Source organism: Bipolaris sorokiniana (genome assembly GCF_000338995.1).
Source record: "Bipolaris sorokiniana ND90Pr unplaced genomic scaffold COCSAscaffold_11, whole genome shotgun sequence".
Lineage (NCBI taxonomy): Eukaryota > Fungi > Ascomycota > Dothideomycetes > Pleosporales > Pleosporaceae > Bipolaris > Bipolaris sorokiniana.
Window position 1 is genome coordinate 43867 of NW_006911905.1, and position 15771 is coordinate 59637.

Here is a 15771-nt window from a genome sequence, read left to right on the forward strand (position 1 = left end):
GGGAGTACAGATCATGGCGAGCTTCGATAGACGCGTCATCGAGCAGTGGATAGTAGAGAAGATGCTTGCCCAGTTCAGCTTTGTTATGCTGCAGCTAGCCGAGGCGAGCGCAGATAGTAAGGTGGCAGAAATCGACACTATCACGCCAGCAGACCGCCAGCAGCTGTGGGCGTGGAACCAAGACGTACCACCCACAGTCGAACGATGTGTGCACGACCTGTTTGCCGAGAAGGTAAAAGCACAGCCCGATGCGCCTGCTATCTGTGCGTGGGACGGCGAGATGACGTACAGCGAGCTGGACGCGCTGTCAAGCCAGTTGGCGGGCTACCTGGTGCAGCTCGGTGTCAAGGGCGAAGAAGTGGTGCCGCTGTGTTTCGAGAAGTCGATATGGACCGTTGTAGCCATGCTGGCCGTGCTCAAGGCTGGCGGTGCATTCCTCCTTCTTGATCCCTCTCTGCCTGCCGAGCGGCTCGCTGTGATGTGCCGCAAAGTAGGCAGCGTGCGGGCTCTGGCATCTAAGGCATGTCTACCAGCTGTAGAAAATCTAGTGCGCGACGTTGTTGTGGTAGACAAGAAGTCGCTGCTTCAGATGTCCAAGCATGACAGGCAGCTCCCTCACACACAGCCCACGAGCACGGCATACGTCATATTCACCTCTGGAAGCACAGGTGAGCCTAAGGGATGCAAGGTTGAGCATAGGTCTTCTTGCACCGCAATTGTACAGCATGGGCCTTCTTTGCAAATGAGCATTAGCACCCGCTCGCTGCAGTTTAGCTCGTTCAGCTTCGCAGGATGCGTAATAGAGATGTTTCTCTCTTTAGTACATGGGAGCTGCATATGCATTCCCTCTGATGAAGAGCGCCGAGTCGGGCTGGCGCCAGCCATGTCAAGGATGGCCGTCAACTGGGCCTTTCTTACGCCCACTGTCCTGGACACCATCGGTGGCCTGGAGTCAGTTCCATCCTTGACGACTCTCTGCATTGGTGGAGAGCCGATACGTGGCTCACAAATAAAGCAGTGGGAGGGTCGTGTGCATTTGCGACAGACCTATGGAAGTAGCGAGTTGTCCGGCCTCGTTTCGTCGGCAAGATTGACGAGTGCCTCCACCACTAAGGATGTGGGCAAGGCTACCACGGCTGTCTACTGGATTGTAGATGCTAACAACCACGACCGCCTCGCACCGCTAGGGGCTGCTGGCGAGCTGCTCGTTGAAGGGGCTGTGCTGGGTCGAGGATATACAGACGAGGTCGAGAAGACGGCTGCGACCTTCATTGAAACTCCAGAGTGGAAGGGTTCCTTTTGCAAGAGTCAGTCTCGGTTTTACAAGACTGGCGATCTTGCAAGGTACAAGGAAGACGGGTCTATCGAGTTGCTGGGGCGCAAGGACACTCAGGTCAAGCTGCGCGGCCAGCGCATCGAGCTCGGAGAAATCGAACATCAGGCCCGGCTTTCGGCAGCAGCTGGGGTGATGGACTTGGCCGTAGAGCTGATCAGACCCGAAGACAAGGATGACATGCTGGCCTGTTTCGTTGTTGTCGAGAGTAGTAGAGGCCAAGAAGAGACAGACGATAAAGCCTGGTCGGCAACACGCGCACAGGCTGCTGCACAGGTAATCCAGGACCGGCTCGAGCAGTTTCTACCGCAGTACATGGTGCCCAAGCTGTTCGTTCCGCTCACACAGCTGCCGACAACAGCGACCGGCAAGACGAATCGCAGGCGACTGCGGGAGATCGGAGCCTCTTTCACGGCCCAGCAGCTGGCTGAGATGCGGACGTCTAGCCAAGGCCCCAAGCGGGAGTCGTCGACAGAGGCCGAGCGGATGATGCAGCAGCTGTGGGCGCGCGTGCTCAGCATCGAGCCGAACAGCATTGGACTGGACGACAGCTTCTTCCTCTTGGGCGGCGACTCGATCGCAGCAATGAAGCTGGTGGGTGAGGCTCGCAATGTAGGGCTGCAGCTCTCTGTCGCAGATATCTTCCGTCACCCCAAGCTCGCAGCCTTGGCCAGCCTGGAGACCAAGCAGTGTAGCACTGCAATTGAAGAGGTACCTGCCTTCTCTCTTCTCTCACCTACCATCAAGGACGCAATTTTCTCAGCAGGCAAGCCTTTTGGTTGTTCCCTGCCCATAGACAACGTCATGGACGTCGTCCCGGCTTCCTATATGCAAGAGTCTTTCATTAGGAAAGGCGTTCGCGCTCCTCGAGAAGCTTTCAACTACTTCTTTATAGACCTAGGCACTGCCGTGGATGTCCAAGTCCTCGAAGCTAGTTGCTGTGCACTTATAGATCACTTCGCGATCCTTCGCACTCACTTCGTTTACTTCCAAGACAAGTTATTCCAGGTCGTCCCTCGCCATCAGGACCTGCCGTTTTCGACCTTCGAAGTCGATGGACCACTCGCAGAAGAGTCGCAGGCTATACACATGCAAGATGTCGTCCAAACGTCTCCACTCGGACTTCCAACCTCTTTCATGCTCGTTCGAACTGCCTTGGGGACGAATCGGCTAATCATTCGCTTGTCGCACGCCCAATACGATGGTGTCTGCCTCCCAATCATGTTGAGAGCGCTCAAAACTATCTATGAGCAGCAGCCCTTGCATCCTACGACTAGCTTTCACAACTATCTTGCATATATTCGTGGTCGACATTCGCTGTCCATCCCTTACTGGCGCGACCTTCTTGCAAGCTCACACATTACCAACATCACCTCCAAACTCCGTTCCGAGGCACGCAAAGACACTGCCCTTCGTCTGGTTAAGGCAGAAAGAGTCATGCGCACGCCCCAACTTCCTGCAGGTCTCACTATGGCCTCCCTCGTCAGTTCCGCTTGGGCTGTGGTGCTTTCTCATATCAGTGGTGAAGAAGACGTCGTATATGGACTGTTAGTTGCTGGCCGCAACTCCAACTTACCAGGTATCACAGAATTGATGGGCCCTTGTTTGAATTTTGTGCCTTTCAGGGCCCATCCAGGTTCGACTATAACAGCTGCGGAACTCCTTCGGTCTGTGCAGGATCAGTACATCTCGCTTGGCGAGTCAGACTCGATGGGATTTGACGACATAGTCCAACACTGCACTAACTGGCCACGCAATTCAGAATTCGACTCCTTCATTCAACACCAAAATATTGAGGAGGAACCTGAATTTCAATTCGCTGGAGAGGCTACTAAGCTTCAATGGATGAAGAATCCTTTTGCAGTACCTCGCCAACTGGCAGTCGTGTCATACCCAAGAGGTGATAACCTGACCATTAAAATAGTTGGTAACACCAGCATTTTGACAGACCAGTGTGCAGAGAATCTGCTTGCGATGATTTGCAACGCGATCATACAGCTCTCAGGTAACCTCGAGATATCTCTAGCGGCGTGTAAAGCGTCGTTGCCAGCATGCACATAAAATGATGAGTAAAGAGCTGCGCGGCTTAACGGTGACATTAGCATACTTGGCAACTGATGTGCAACATGTCCACAGGTGCTTATCAGCGAGCGTTTGCAACTGGCTACTTTTCTGATGTTCACATTTGATTGTAGCTAACGCTAATATCTCATGCTTGTCTATTTCATTAGCGCATATATGTAGTTATAACTATCTGATTTATATATTTTCATGTGAAATGTCACAACATACTGTGCAAGTGTGATGGCGTCAATCTCCGCTTCATGGCGCAGCACGAAAGCCAGTACCTATCGTAGCCTAAATCAAGTGGTCGAGCCAGAATTGGTTTTGCAAAATCAACTCCACATGTAACTAATTGTTGGGTCTTGGAAGAATCCGTCTAGCTAAGCCCAGAGCTCGGCTAGCGACGGCTCCCTTTCCTTGTCTATTACCGCCGTGACGTAAGCTTAAAGAGCGGTAAAGGCCTATCCCTTCGTACGAGTAATTACATAGTGCACTTAGTACTCTTCTGTAAGGTATGCGGGGTAATCCGCAGGTAGCTTAGCTCGTACGCAGGTTTTCCATTAGGAGTATTCTTCGTGTGTTCCTTTATCAAAGACCTCTAACTACGTCTAGAAGCCTTACTCTTTTAATCCTTCGTACGGCTGGTCTAGCGGTGGGCGTTAAGTTAAAGTTAGGTTGTTGACCGATCTCATTTAGAGTTAACATAGGTGTCTATGCGTTGCTAGTAGGGAGCTGACTTTGAATCGTACGAAGGAGTTTTCTTATCTGCTTAAATTCTTAGAAAACTTTCTGAGTTTGTTAGAGCTCCTCCGTCGCTTAGTTAAGGCCTTGTCGAAGTTGCTTATTATTAGCGAGAAGGTCTTAGTACGAGGGTTGTGCTTAGTGATTTTAACTATCTAGCCTGTTGTTTTGTGGGGACGGCTCCGCGTCTATCATAGTGTCGTGACTTGCTCTTAAGCGCGCTTATCGTGCTTATAGAGATACGTTCTCAATTTTCCGTTCTCATATGGAGAAGAGATAGAGGTGGTGATCTTTCTTCTTATGTTAAGGGCGAAGAGGCCTTCGAACGAGTATGCATTAAACCTATATTATAGAAGAAGAAAGATAAAGAAGGTAAAGCTATCGTACGACGTCTCTCGCTTCATACTCTTGCCTTATGTTCCTTCGTACGAATAAGGTTTCGTGACTAAACGGTGTGAAGAGGACACGTGATACAATCACGTGTTTCACTCATGGGCGCAGCCCATTACAATAACGGCGCAGGCAAGACTACTTAGATTAGTATTAGCAGTAGTATCACTTAGAGGCATATGGGAGTGCGTAGGACATTAAACGAGCCTTAATTTAAATAGACACCTATAACTAGGCCTTATACGAAAGGATATTAAAAGTCTACAGAGTGTAGCGGAGGTGAGCACCAATGCCCACTAAGTCAATACTACGTGACAACCACTCGGCCGCAGCCAACCCACCAGCAAAAGGTAAGCACGAGAATAATCTGAACTGATTATTCTAGTGTAGTATAATATATATAGGCATGTAACTCCGTTACACAGAGGTAGCTATAAAAAGTATCTCTTTATATACTTATCTTAGTCGGATCTAAATTAGATCCAACCTCACAACGAGTGGTTGATGAAGAGGGCGGCGAATACTACTCTACCTCCGATCCGGCTCTGGGATTAGTCCGATACTTGGTGAAGTTGTAACATCGTTACACTTACTCAATAACTACCTAGAGCTACTTAATACCTAGAGATTTCCTAATTAGGAAGGTAATAATTACTATAGGGTTATTTTATAAATATTAGGTCAATACCTAGAGTAGAAAGCACGGGCCTATAGGCAATATCTACTAGATATTGTCCATCCTAATATCTATAGCTGGTAAGGTATAGAAGGTTGATGGGGTGGACCACTCGCTTGTATGGACCGCTCGCTTATAAAACACGTTAGATGTTATAAAGGCGGGGTGAGGTACTGAAGTTTCGTGGGACGCACATTAGTGAAAAGGTTTTTCAACTCCAAATTTATTCCAATATTATTCTAGTAGACTTTAGCACTGCAGTTTAGGAAGTATACTAAGAAACTATTGCCGAACGCCGACATGAAGATATAAAGAAAAGCAAACAATCACAATACTAGAAAGATCGCTATGAAATCAGGGAACACAATACTAACGCTGCCATAGCTGAATGCATGCCCGCCGAGACTGCATCCTGCACCCACTCCTCTACCGATACCGCTTCATATATCTTGCCTTCTTTTTCTAGTCCAATGCTTCCCATCTCTGCTGCGGGTAGAACCTTGTCGCTAACACTGTTCACGTACAGTATGCCTTCGCGGTTGGATTTGCTAGCTCGTAAGTTTCGAATCAGGTCTCTACAGCATGTCTCGACAGAGACAAAGTCGAACAGATAAGTCCTATGCTCGATTCGTGGCACCTTTTGTGTAATGTGCGAGTAGTGCAAGAGTTGGTTGTGAAGATCGTACTGGAACATTTCTGACCGAGTGTCGGCACCTTCGCGAATAATGGCCGAGGGTCGTTGAATCACGATCGGCAGTCTATACATAGCATGAACGCGCTCTAGCATAGCCTCACACACCCATTTTGTACTTAAATAGCCTAGCGCACCATCAACTGGGGGTGCCCAACCAACTCCTGTGCATGATTTTGCTGACGAGATGTCGAGACCTACAGCCGTTGACATACTAGCTGTTGAGATGTAGTGAATTGGCACCATGCGGGACAGGCATGAGCGAACGAGCTGTTTTGTAGAGTCGACATTTGTACCTTGAAGAGCTGAGTAGTGCTTAATGTGAGACGTCTCAGCACCGTTATGGATAACAAGGTCAAGCTCATCGAAAATCGTAGCCCATTCCCTTTCATCAAGTCCGAATCTAGGCTCCGTGAGATCGCCTGAGTAGTAAATGATGCGACCGCTTGGTGGGGGTAATTGTCCGTTCTTAAGGCGGTCTGAGAGGTGGCGGACCGCTACGCAAATGATCTTCAGAATGGAAGGCTGCATTGCAAGTGCGTTGAGGAGATGTCTTCCGAGTAAACCAGAGCAGCCAGTAAGCATAACCACTTGGGGGTCGTCTTTCGGCATTGTGTGCTGGTTTGATTCAAATGCGACCGTAATGTCGGATAAAATAGCCTCTTTTTTCCAGTCAATAACCATGCTGTTCGTTGCTCCACATTCGGAGATTGCCTGCGAATTGTACAATGGAAAGACTACTTCTGAGTCGGTGGTGATAGCTGGCAAAACTGCAAGTAATGGATAGCGAGACATGTCTGTACCAGAGTCGGTAGCTACTTCTTTCTGGACATTTGCTATGTCGGCATCCGCATCGGAGTTCAAGAGAGAGAAAGGTGCAATGCCCTGCGACGTAACCTGAGCGTCTTTAGCAGCCCAAGCGGCCAAGTTGATAAGCTTAGGATGCTTGAAGACTCCCGCGAGCGACAGGTGAATGTCATGCTTGCGCGCCTCGGTTACTAGCTTCATCCCCGTAATTGAGTCGCCGCCGAGGCGAAAGAAGCTGTCGTCAAGTCCAATGGCGGCCGCCTCGACGTTGAGCACCTGTGCCCACAGCTGTTGCAGCATTCTCTCCTTGTCGGTCGTCGGCTGTCGCTTGGGTCCCTGGCTATGCGTGCGCAAGTCTGCCAGCTCTTGTGCCGTAAACGAGGCCCCGATCTCGCGCAGCCGCCCTCTGTCCACCTTGCCCGACGTCGTCATGGGAAGCTGGTGCACTGCAAAGTACACTGCAGGCACCATATAACTGGGCAGCCGCTCGCTGAGCTGACTGTCCACCTCGACAGGGAAGAAGACGCGTGCTGGCGAGCCATCTACTGCGGCGTCGTGTTCTCTTAGCTGCAGGAAGACAGCCACGGCCGCTTTGGCTTTCTCGTTTCCAGGCAGGATAACCTCGACTGCCATCTGCTCTGCCGCTGGCATGCACTCGTGCACGTGATGCTCAATCTCGCCCAGCTCTACTCGCTGTCCACGCACTTTGACTTGCCCGTCCTTGCGTCCCACGAAGACCAAGTTGCCGTCCGGGCCATATCGGACCAAGTCGCCTGTCTTGTACAGTCTACTGTGGCGGCCCGGGTACTGGTCGCACCCTTCTAGCAGCCAGGCCGGGTCGTTGATAAAGACCTCTGCCGTCTTCTCCGCATCCCCAAGGTAGCCGCGCGCCAGGATCGGTCCTTCGACGAGCAGCTCGCCAACTGAGCCTGGTGGAGAAAGCCTGTTGTGGTCGGCAGGGTCGACGATCCAGCTGATCGACCCAACCGACTTGCCGATAGTTCCAGATTGAAATCCATCACCACTATGATACGTTGCGCAGATGATAGTACATTCTGCTGGCCCATATCCGTTTATGACATCGACATGGCCCTCCCATCTATTCCACTCAGACATGCTGACAGCTTCGCCACCAAGTACAAGGGTACGAAGTGAAGGAATCGCGTTAGGGTCCAGGAGCTGTGCAACAGTAGGAGTGAGGATCGCACTCGTCACGCGCATCTCAGCAATAGTCTTGACCAGGTTGTTGCGCTTGTCGTTCTCGGAAGGAACGCAAACGCAGCCTCCAAGTAGAACTGTTGTAATAATTTCTGCTAGGCACATGTCAAAGGTGTAAGCGGCGAGCTGTAGAACACGTGAATCGCGGTTGCGCAAAATCGCTGCTCCGTGGGCAAGACAGCTTGTAGTTGTTGCTCTGTGATCCACCACTACGCCCTTGGGCTTTCCCGTACTTCCTGACGTGAAGATGACATAGGCTGCGTTGCCTGGCTGTACCTTCCGGTGAGCTTTTCTCTGCCTGACGGCCTGGCTGGGAAGCCCAGCGATGGATGCTTTGCTGACCACTACAACTGTGCGGTCGCCATACTGGTGCAGTGTTGAGTGCTGCTCTGAAACAAGCACAATGCGTGCCTTGGTCTGCTGGAAAATCTCCTGGTGCCGATTTGCTGGATGTTCTGGGTCTAGCGGTACAAACGCAGCGCCGGCTTTGAGCACAGCCAACATGGCTACGACTGTCCATAGCGACTTCTCGAAACAGAAAGGCACAAAGCCTTCGACCTCAAGGTCTAGGCTAACTAGGTAGTCTGCTAGTCTAGACGACAGCTCGTCCAGCTCGCCGTACGTCAACTCGCCATCCCACGCATAGATGGCGGGCGCATTGGGTTGCGCTCTCGCCTGCTCGGCAAACAGGTCGTGGACACACCGCTCCACTGCGGGAGGCACCGTGCCGTTCCGCACCCATAGTTGTTCCCTATCCTTAGGGCTGAGCACGTTAATTTCTGCAACTGTCTTCTTGGCGTCTATATCGGCCAGCTGCCTCATCACGGAGCTGAACTGGCCCATGGTTTTCTCCATTTGCCATGGATCCACTGCCCGCGAATCGAAACTGGCCATAATGTGAATCCCAGAATCAGCCAGTGTGCACTGCAGTGCCAATGCATAAGTCGTGAAATTCAGCCGCACTGACTCGTTCTTCCATGTTCCCAGCGCTTCGTTGGTCCCAAGCTCGTCACTCGCCGGCTGCACTACTAACAATGTCTGAAAGTTGCAGGCATGCTGCGCGTCTGGACTCATCTTGGCAATCCGCTGCAGTCCCATCTGCTCGTAAGGAATCGTCTCAATCATCTGCTTCTGGACTCTCTTAAGAAAGGCCGACACGGTCAAGTCTCTAGGAAAACGCAAGCGCATAGGCACCGTTGCAATAGTCGGGCCCAGCATGGCTTCAATGCCAGCGACCGGTGCGTTGCGGCCTGTTACCGTTACCCCAAAGATGACGTCGTCTGAGTTGGTTTGGCTACTAGCGACAATGGCCCACGCAGCATGAATAAGCGTTGATTTAGTCGTGTCAGATACTGTCTTGGGAAGCGGTGGGCACGTATATTCTAACATGGTATCCGGAACAGGCTGCTGCACGGTCGGCGGCAGTGATGGGAATGGCATAGCATCGCAGCCGCTAAGCGTTGCCTGCCAGTACCTAGCGGCCTCCTCCTGATCTTGCTGACTAAGGTGCTGGATGAAAGCGTTGAAGCCAGCCTCCTTCTCAACGGCAGCCCCTTTGTATGCTCTCTCGACTGCGTTGATAATGCGAGGTAGTGACCAGCCATCGTACAAGACGTGATGAACTGTCCACACAAACCAGCGCTTTCCACTGTTGTGCTCCTTGACAATGGCATAGCGCGCCAGAACATTGCCTATCCCCATCGTTGCAGACTTGTCTTCGGCGATGTAAGCCTGTAGATCGTCTGACTCTGACCACTGTATCCCTTCTGCGACGACAACCTGCAGCAGGCCCAGCTTGCTGTGATACACGATTCTGGTGCGTAGCACGGCTGATGATAGGACCACCTGCTCCCACGCTGCCCGGAAAGCGCCTTCGTCTATGTCGCCATGCAGCTCTAGTATGCTCTGCATGATATAGTCGCCTGCTCGCTTCGACGTTAGTGACATTAGGCCCTCCTGTAGAGGTGAGCACGGGTAGATGTCTTCTACTAGGCCTTTATCTAGGCCACAGCTAGCTGCAACTTCGTCCTGAATTTGTGCTTTTTCAGCGTCTGAGTCTAAGTTAAGAAGCGAGAAAGGCTCAATATATTGCGCTGTGGTTGGAGCTTCTCTGTGGACTAAAGCTACTAGATTAGTGAGCTTAGGAGAATCGAAAATGCTCGCAACTGTCAATTGGATGCCTTGCTTGCGGGCCTTAGCCACCAGCTTCATGGCTGCCATCGAGTCGCCACCTAGGCGGAAGAAGCTGTCATCCAGCCCGATGGTGTCCGCATCGATGCCGAGTACCTGAGCCCACAGCTGCTGCATCATCTTCTCTCCAGCTGACATCAATTGCTGGGTCGACTCTCTATGGCTATTCTGTATTTCTGTTCGTTCTGCAAGCGCCTTCCGGTCTATCTTGCCGTTCTGATTCATCGGCATTGCATCTAGCACGGTAATAGTCTGAGGAATCATGTAAGCAGGCAGATGACCTTCAGCAATCTCCAGAAGCTCTTGTGGGATTCTCTGCAGGAACTTGTGCTGTAACGGCTTACTGCCGAGACTATGCCACGGACGATCTGAGTGGTCAGTGGGGAACCGGAACATTATCCTATTCTCTTCTTTTTGTGGCGGATATCGATGGAAGATGACATCTAAGCCGCCACGCTGAGAGAATTGTCTGTTCCAACTGATCTCTACTTGGCAATTGGCCTCTTGGGCTAGCTCAACCAAGTCTATAGGTGAAAGTGAGGCAAAGCGCTGGGCTCTCTGATGCACTTCAGACAGCCAATTCTTGTGATCGAATGTCTCTGCTTCTGTTCCATCCAGCGCATCTATCAGGCACCGATCTAGGATAGTCTTGCTGTAAGGAATATTGCTCACAGCTATTGTGGCCGATACAGGAAGATCCCGGAGCAGTTGCAGTAGAGACTGTCGCTCCAGCCGGCGCTCTACAAAATCGATCCATTCACCATCTCCAAGGCTGCGAATGTCTCTTGTCTGCTGATTTGTTTCTCTGACATGCACAACAGCTGCATAGCGGTAGCAACTCGGCTCATTTGTCCCCCTCATCTTCTTAGGTAGGATCTCGATATGCTCGACAAGGCCCGGAAAGTAATCAGGCAGGGCAGTGAAGAAGCCTGGATCAACCAGCAGCTCACGTTCGACTCGCTCCATGTCATTTACCATGCGTTGGATATCAGCCTTTGTTGCCTTGCCACCCGCTATACGCAGTGATCGCGTTGTCAGGAACTCTCGGTGCAACGCATAGGATCGGATGTCGCCAAAATAAATCGTGCGAACAGTGTCGATCTTGAGCAGCTGCTGCACGGTCTTGAAGAGATACTCCAAGCTCGGGAAGTATTGAACAACCGAGTTCAGAATGACAAGGCTTGCGATGATAGGCGTTTTAAGGTGCCCAACATCTGCTGCTGTAGCCTTATGCATTTGGACCTTGCCCGACAACATAGGCATATATTTGACGGATTCTGTGATGAAATTGATGGCTTTCTGGGACGGTTCCAGACCTACATAACTTCGCAGCCCATTACCCAGATTGAACAGGATCATGCCGGTTCCGGATCCAATCTCAAGTACGTGGTCGGGTCGATGGATCTCGAGTATTGTATGTATAGTGTCATCCAGCCACTCGTTCATTTCCCCCTTGTCTATCTCTCTGCCATCAAACATTGTCGTCCATCCAACAAAGTCTCGACCAATGCTCTCAGGTCGAACAACACTAATTGGCGAATACAGTTCAGATTCAAATTTGGTTTCCCACGCGTCCACGTGGTGCGATTCGCCACTATTGTCATGCTGTGCATTGGCCATTGTAGTGCTTTCGTTTACTGTGACGAACCCGGCCAGTCGCGCCTCTTCGCCTTGCTGCTGGACGACCACTACTGCTTCGCTGACCGATTTGTGGCTATAGAGAACGTGCTCGATCTCGCTCAACTCGACACGGTTTCCGCGAATCTTGACTTGTCCATCCATCCGACCGAAAAACTCTAGCTCGCCGTCGGTAGGTCGCCAGCGGACGTAATCACCCGTTCGATACGCTTTGACCGTCTGACCACTAATAGTAACCGAGACAAAGCGATCGATATCACGACTGGGATCTGTATATCCACGCGCTACACCATCGCCTGTAACCACGAGTTCACCAACGACCCCGAGGGGTACAATGGTCAGCTTCGAGTCCATAACGTAGGCACCAGAGTTGCTCAGCGCTCGGCCAATAGGCACGCCATTCAATAATCTCTCTTTCTTCGCGACGAGGAAGAGTGTACTCCAGGCAGAGTTCTCGGTTGGGCCATATGAGTTCACAAGCTTGCCCGTGAACACATTCTCTATGCTCTGAATGTGATGTGGCTGAAGTGCTTCACCTCCAACACAGAGCATCTCGATACCAGTGAATATTGCAGGTAATTGTTTCGCATAACTGCCCATCAGAGTTGGTGTCATGAAGGCTGATTGTACATGATGTAGACGAAAGATCTGGAGTACAACCTCGGGATCCAGGACCGCCATTGAGCCAATACAGACTATAGTACCACCATGTAATAGGGGGGCGTAAATCTCCCATATCGATGCATCAAAGGCAAGATTGGCCATGTGGGCCATAACAGGTGAGGTTGGCAGATACTGAACTAGGTTATTATCCCTTACTAGTCGCACAATGCCGCGGTGTTCCACCATGACCCCCTTTGGCTGGCCCGTCGACCCTGAGGTGAACATGACATAAGCGAGGCTGGTGGATGATGGCCCCTCAATAGTCGTCACAGATTGTTGAGAAATGAAGTCGTCCATCGCCTCTGTCAAGGCTTCCCTGATGCCAACAACCTCAACTTTGCTCAGCTGTATGTTCGTATTTGGAATATCTGCTCCTGTAAGAAGAATAGTATAGCCTGGAAGGGACGACAGGATGGCCTCTATCCTCTTTGTTGGCGTCTTGGAATCAAGTGGAAGATAAGCCAAGTTCGCTTTCAGGATGCCCAGGAACGCAATGATTGCCTCGCAGCTTCGATTCGCGAGCACGCCTACGAGGGTCTCCGGGGCGAGCGCTCGCTTTGCTAACCACCAAGCAAGAGTATCAGATGCTTCGTCTAATTGAGCGTACGTCATCTTTGCCGATGCATCTTGGACGGCAACCTTGGACGCACAAATAAAAGCCTGCTGGCGGAACAAGTCGACGATACTAGAGTCACGGGGATAAGCCGTCTCTTCAACCTGGATAAGCCCCATCTTGTCCAGCTTGCAGAAGTGAGCGTCACTCAGCATTGGCAATGAAGCCACTACTGTCTCAGGCTCCTTAAGACATGTTTCCAAGACAACATGGAAGATCGATAGCATATTGTCAATAGTTTCCGGAGCATACAAGTCTGTAGAGAATTGCATGTTACCCTGCAAGCCATCTGCCTGCTGGTAGAAGTGGAATTCCATATCGAACCTTGAATTTGCTGGCATAGGCACGATCTCTGTCTCCAAGCCCTCGAGCTTCAGTTGTCCGAAATCCTGCTGAGAGTGTACAGCAAACACAATCTGGAAAAATGGGTGGCGAGACAAATCTCGATCATTCTTCAGCTTCGATACGATGCTCTCAAATGGAACATCTGCATTCGCATGCGACGCAACCACAACATCATGGACTTGGTCAACAAGGCTTTTAAAAGTTCCCTCGCCAACAGATGTTCGAAGACATTGTAGGTTGACAAAGAAGCCGACCATGTCCTTGACCTCCCACCTTTCCCAATTGGCGTTTGGTGTGCCGATGGTTGCATCACCTTGGCCGGTGAGGCGAAAATGTGCGGCTCGGAAGGCAGCTAGCAGAACTACAAAGTACGTCATGCCATGCAATTTGCAAAAACGCTGTAGATCGTCATATAGGGAACCGCGAATCTGAATGGATCGTACGCCAGCCTGTCCTGATAAGGCGGCGGGCCGGGGCTTGTCACAAGGTAGTTCCGCAGGTCGGTTTCCCTGGAGCTGCCGAACCCAGTAGTCAAGCTGTTTCTGATTATTTTCGACCTGGGCCTGCTCTCTCTGCCAGAGCGAGAAGTCACGGTACTGAATTGGCAGCGGCTGTACTTGAACCAGCGGGTCCCGGCCCTGTGTCGCGGCGGAGTAGAAAGCAGCCAACTCGCGGGTTACCACATCCATGGACCAGCCATCCAAGATAATATGGTGCATGACAACAGATAGCACATGTTCGTCTTCACCTATACGGTAGATAGCCGCCCGCCAGCCAGGCTCTAACCGCAGGTCGAAAGGAGTCGCTTGGTCCCGTTGAAGAGCATCTGTAAGACGCTGCTTGTCGCCCGCCGGCATTTCGATAACACTGATGTCTTTACTGCAAAATGGCTCGACGAATTGCAAACCAACACCATTGATAGTGTCAAAAGTCGTTCGCAGCGTCTCATGGCGGCTCTCGACTGCAAGCAGGGCAGATTTGAGCGCTTCCAACTGCAATGGACCCTTCATGCGCACCATTAATGGCATCGAGTACCAGTTCAATCCCGGGTACAACTCCTCTAAGAACCACAAACGTCCTTGGGCAAAGGATTGTAGAGCGGGCCCAGTGTGATGCACACGAGGGATTGTAGTGGGAGAATCTGTAACTGATGTGGTGGCGACGACAGTGGTAAGCTGACAGAGCTTGGGGCTGCGAAAGACATCTGCTACAGTCAATTTCATTCCTAACCTGCGGGCTTCAGCCACCAGCTTCATGGCCGCGATAGAGTCGCCGCCTAGGCGGAAGAAGCTGTCATCCAGCCCAATAGTATCCATATCGATGCCGAGTACCTGAGCCCACAGCTGCTGCAGCGCCTGCTCGATTGCTGTTGTTGGCTGCCTCTTAGGTCCCTGGCTCTGCGTGCGCATCTCGGCGAGTAATTCCTGCGTTGACAAGGACGCACCCATTTCGCGTATCTTTTTGCGGTCAATCTTTCCGGACCATGTTAATGGTAGCTGGGGTACTCTAATGAACGCTGACGGGACCATGTATTGCGGAAGAAACTGATCCAACTTCTCTTGAACTTGCTGCACAACCTTCTGTGTTTTTGTCGTGTACTTCGTATTTTCGTCGTCGTTCTCGTTCATCTCGTTGTCCAGGTCATCATCAAGAACGATAAAACAAGCAAGCAGGTCATCCTCGCAATCATGAGGTCTAATCAGCTCCGCCACAGCTTGTTTCACGCCGCACTTTGCCTGCCTGACTTGGTGCTCTATCTCCCCTATTTCGATGCGTTGGCCACGAAGTTTCACCTGGTTGTCTTTTCGTCCCATTAGCTCGACCGACCCGTCCTTTTTGTATCTCGCCAAATCTCCAGTCTTGTAGAGGCGTTTTGAGCGGTTATTCTGCCCGAAAGAAGCTCTCCATGCTGGTGCCTCTATGAAGGATGCGGCCGTCTTTTCTGGTTCATCAATGTACTCCCGGCCTAGTGCGGGACCCTCAAGTATCTAGAACGCGCTCGCACACCAACTTCGAGTTTTTCAGAATAGGTGTAATTTTAGCGAAATATATACAAATCCATCCCAAGAAATCTATTACAACTAGTGCCAACTCGTGCAGCCCACGCGCTATAGAGCTAGAAGCTGGTAAAGTAGCTAATCTGAACACGTCTCACTCACGAAAACAAAAACACACAGACCATCTAGTTGCTTACTAAGAAAAGAGCTTAGTAATAAAATGCCGCCAGACAGTGATACTATTGTAGTAAATACTCAAGAAAACAGACAGGAGAGCCTAGGGCCAGAGGCCCAAACTGATAGAGAAATGGAGATAGAGTCTACTCCAGCTACACCTACTCAAAACCAACAAACACCTAGCGTGTTTGAAATACCAATACTACCACCAAACAAACGATACGCAAC

The 15771-nt window shown here is 51.0% G+C and overlaps 3 protein-coding genes across 3 annotated transcripts in view; 1 reads left to right on the forward strand and 2 right to left on the reverse strand.

Annotated features, from left to right (window-relative positions):
- COCSADRAFT_121744 (uncharacterized protein) overlaps positions 1-3630 on the forward strand; it is an 18195-nt gene extending 14565 nt beyond the window's left edge. The window contains exon 4 of the mRNA XM_007703993.1: positions 599-3630. Within this exon, the coding sequence (XP_007702183.1) occupies positions 599-3394 (2796 nt within the window). The 3' untranslated portion in view covers positions 3395-3630. The remainder of the gene's footprint in view (positions 1-598) is intronic.
- A 1920-nt stretch (positions 3631-5550) lies between these two features.
- On the reverse strand, positions 5551-6690 carry COCSADRAFT_28231 (uncharacterized protein; the record flags this gene model as incomplete). Its single annotated transcript, XM_007703858.1, has 1 exon — positions 5551-6690. The coding sequence occupies one exon, from the start codon at positions 6688-6690 to the stop codon at positions 5551-5553; it is 1140 nt and encodes a 379-aa protein (XP_007702048.1).
- Positions 6691-6750: 60 nt separating this feature from the next.
- On the reverse strand, positions 6751-15357 carry COCSADRAFT_54465 (uncharacterized protein; the record flags this gene model as incomplete). The annotated part of the gene is made up of 1 exon (XM_007703984.1): positions 6751-15357. A coding segment is annotated over one exon (8607 nt), but the record flags the coding sequence as incomplete, so codon positions are not given.
- Positions 15358-15771: the final 414 nt, after the last annotated feature.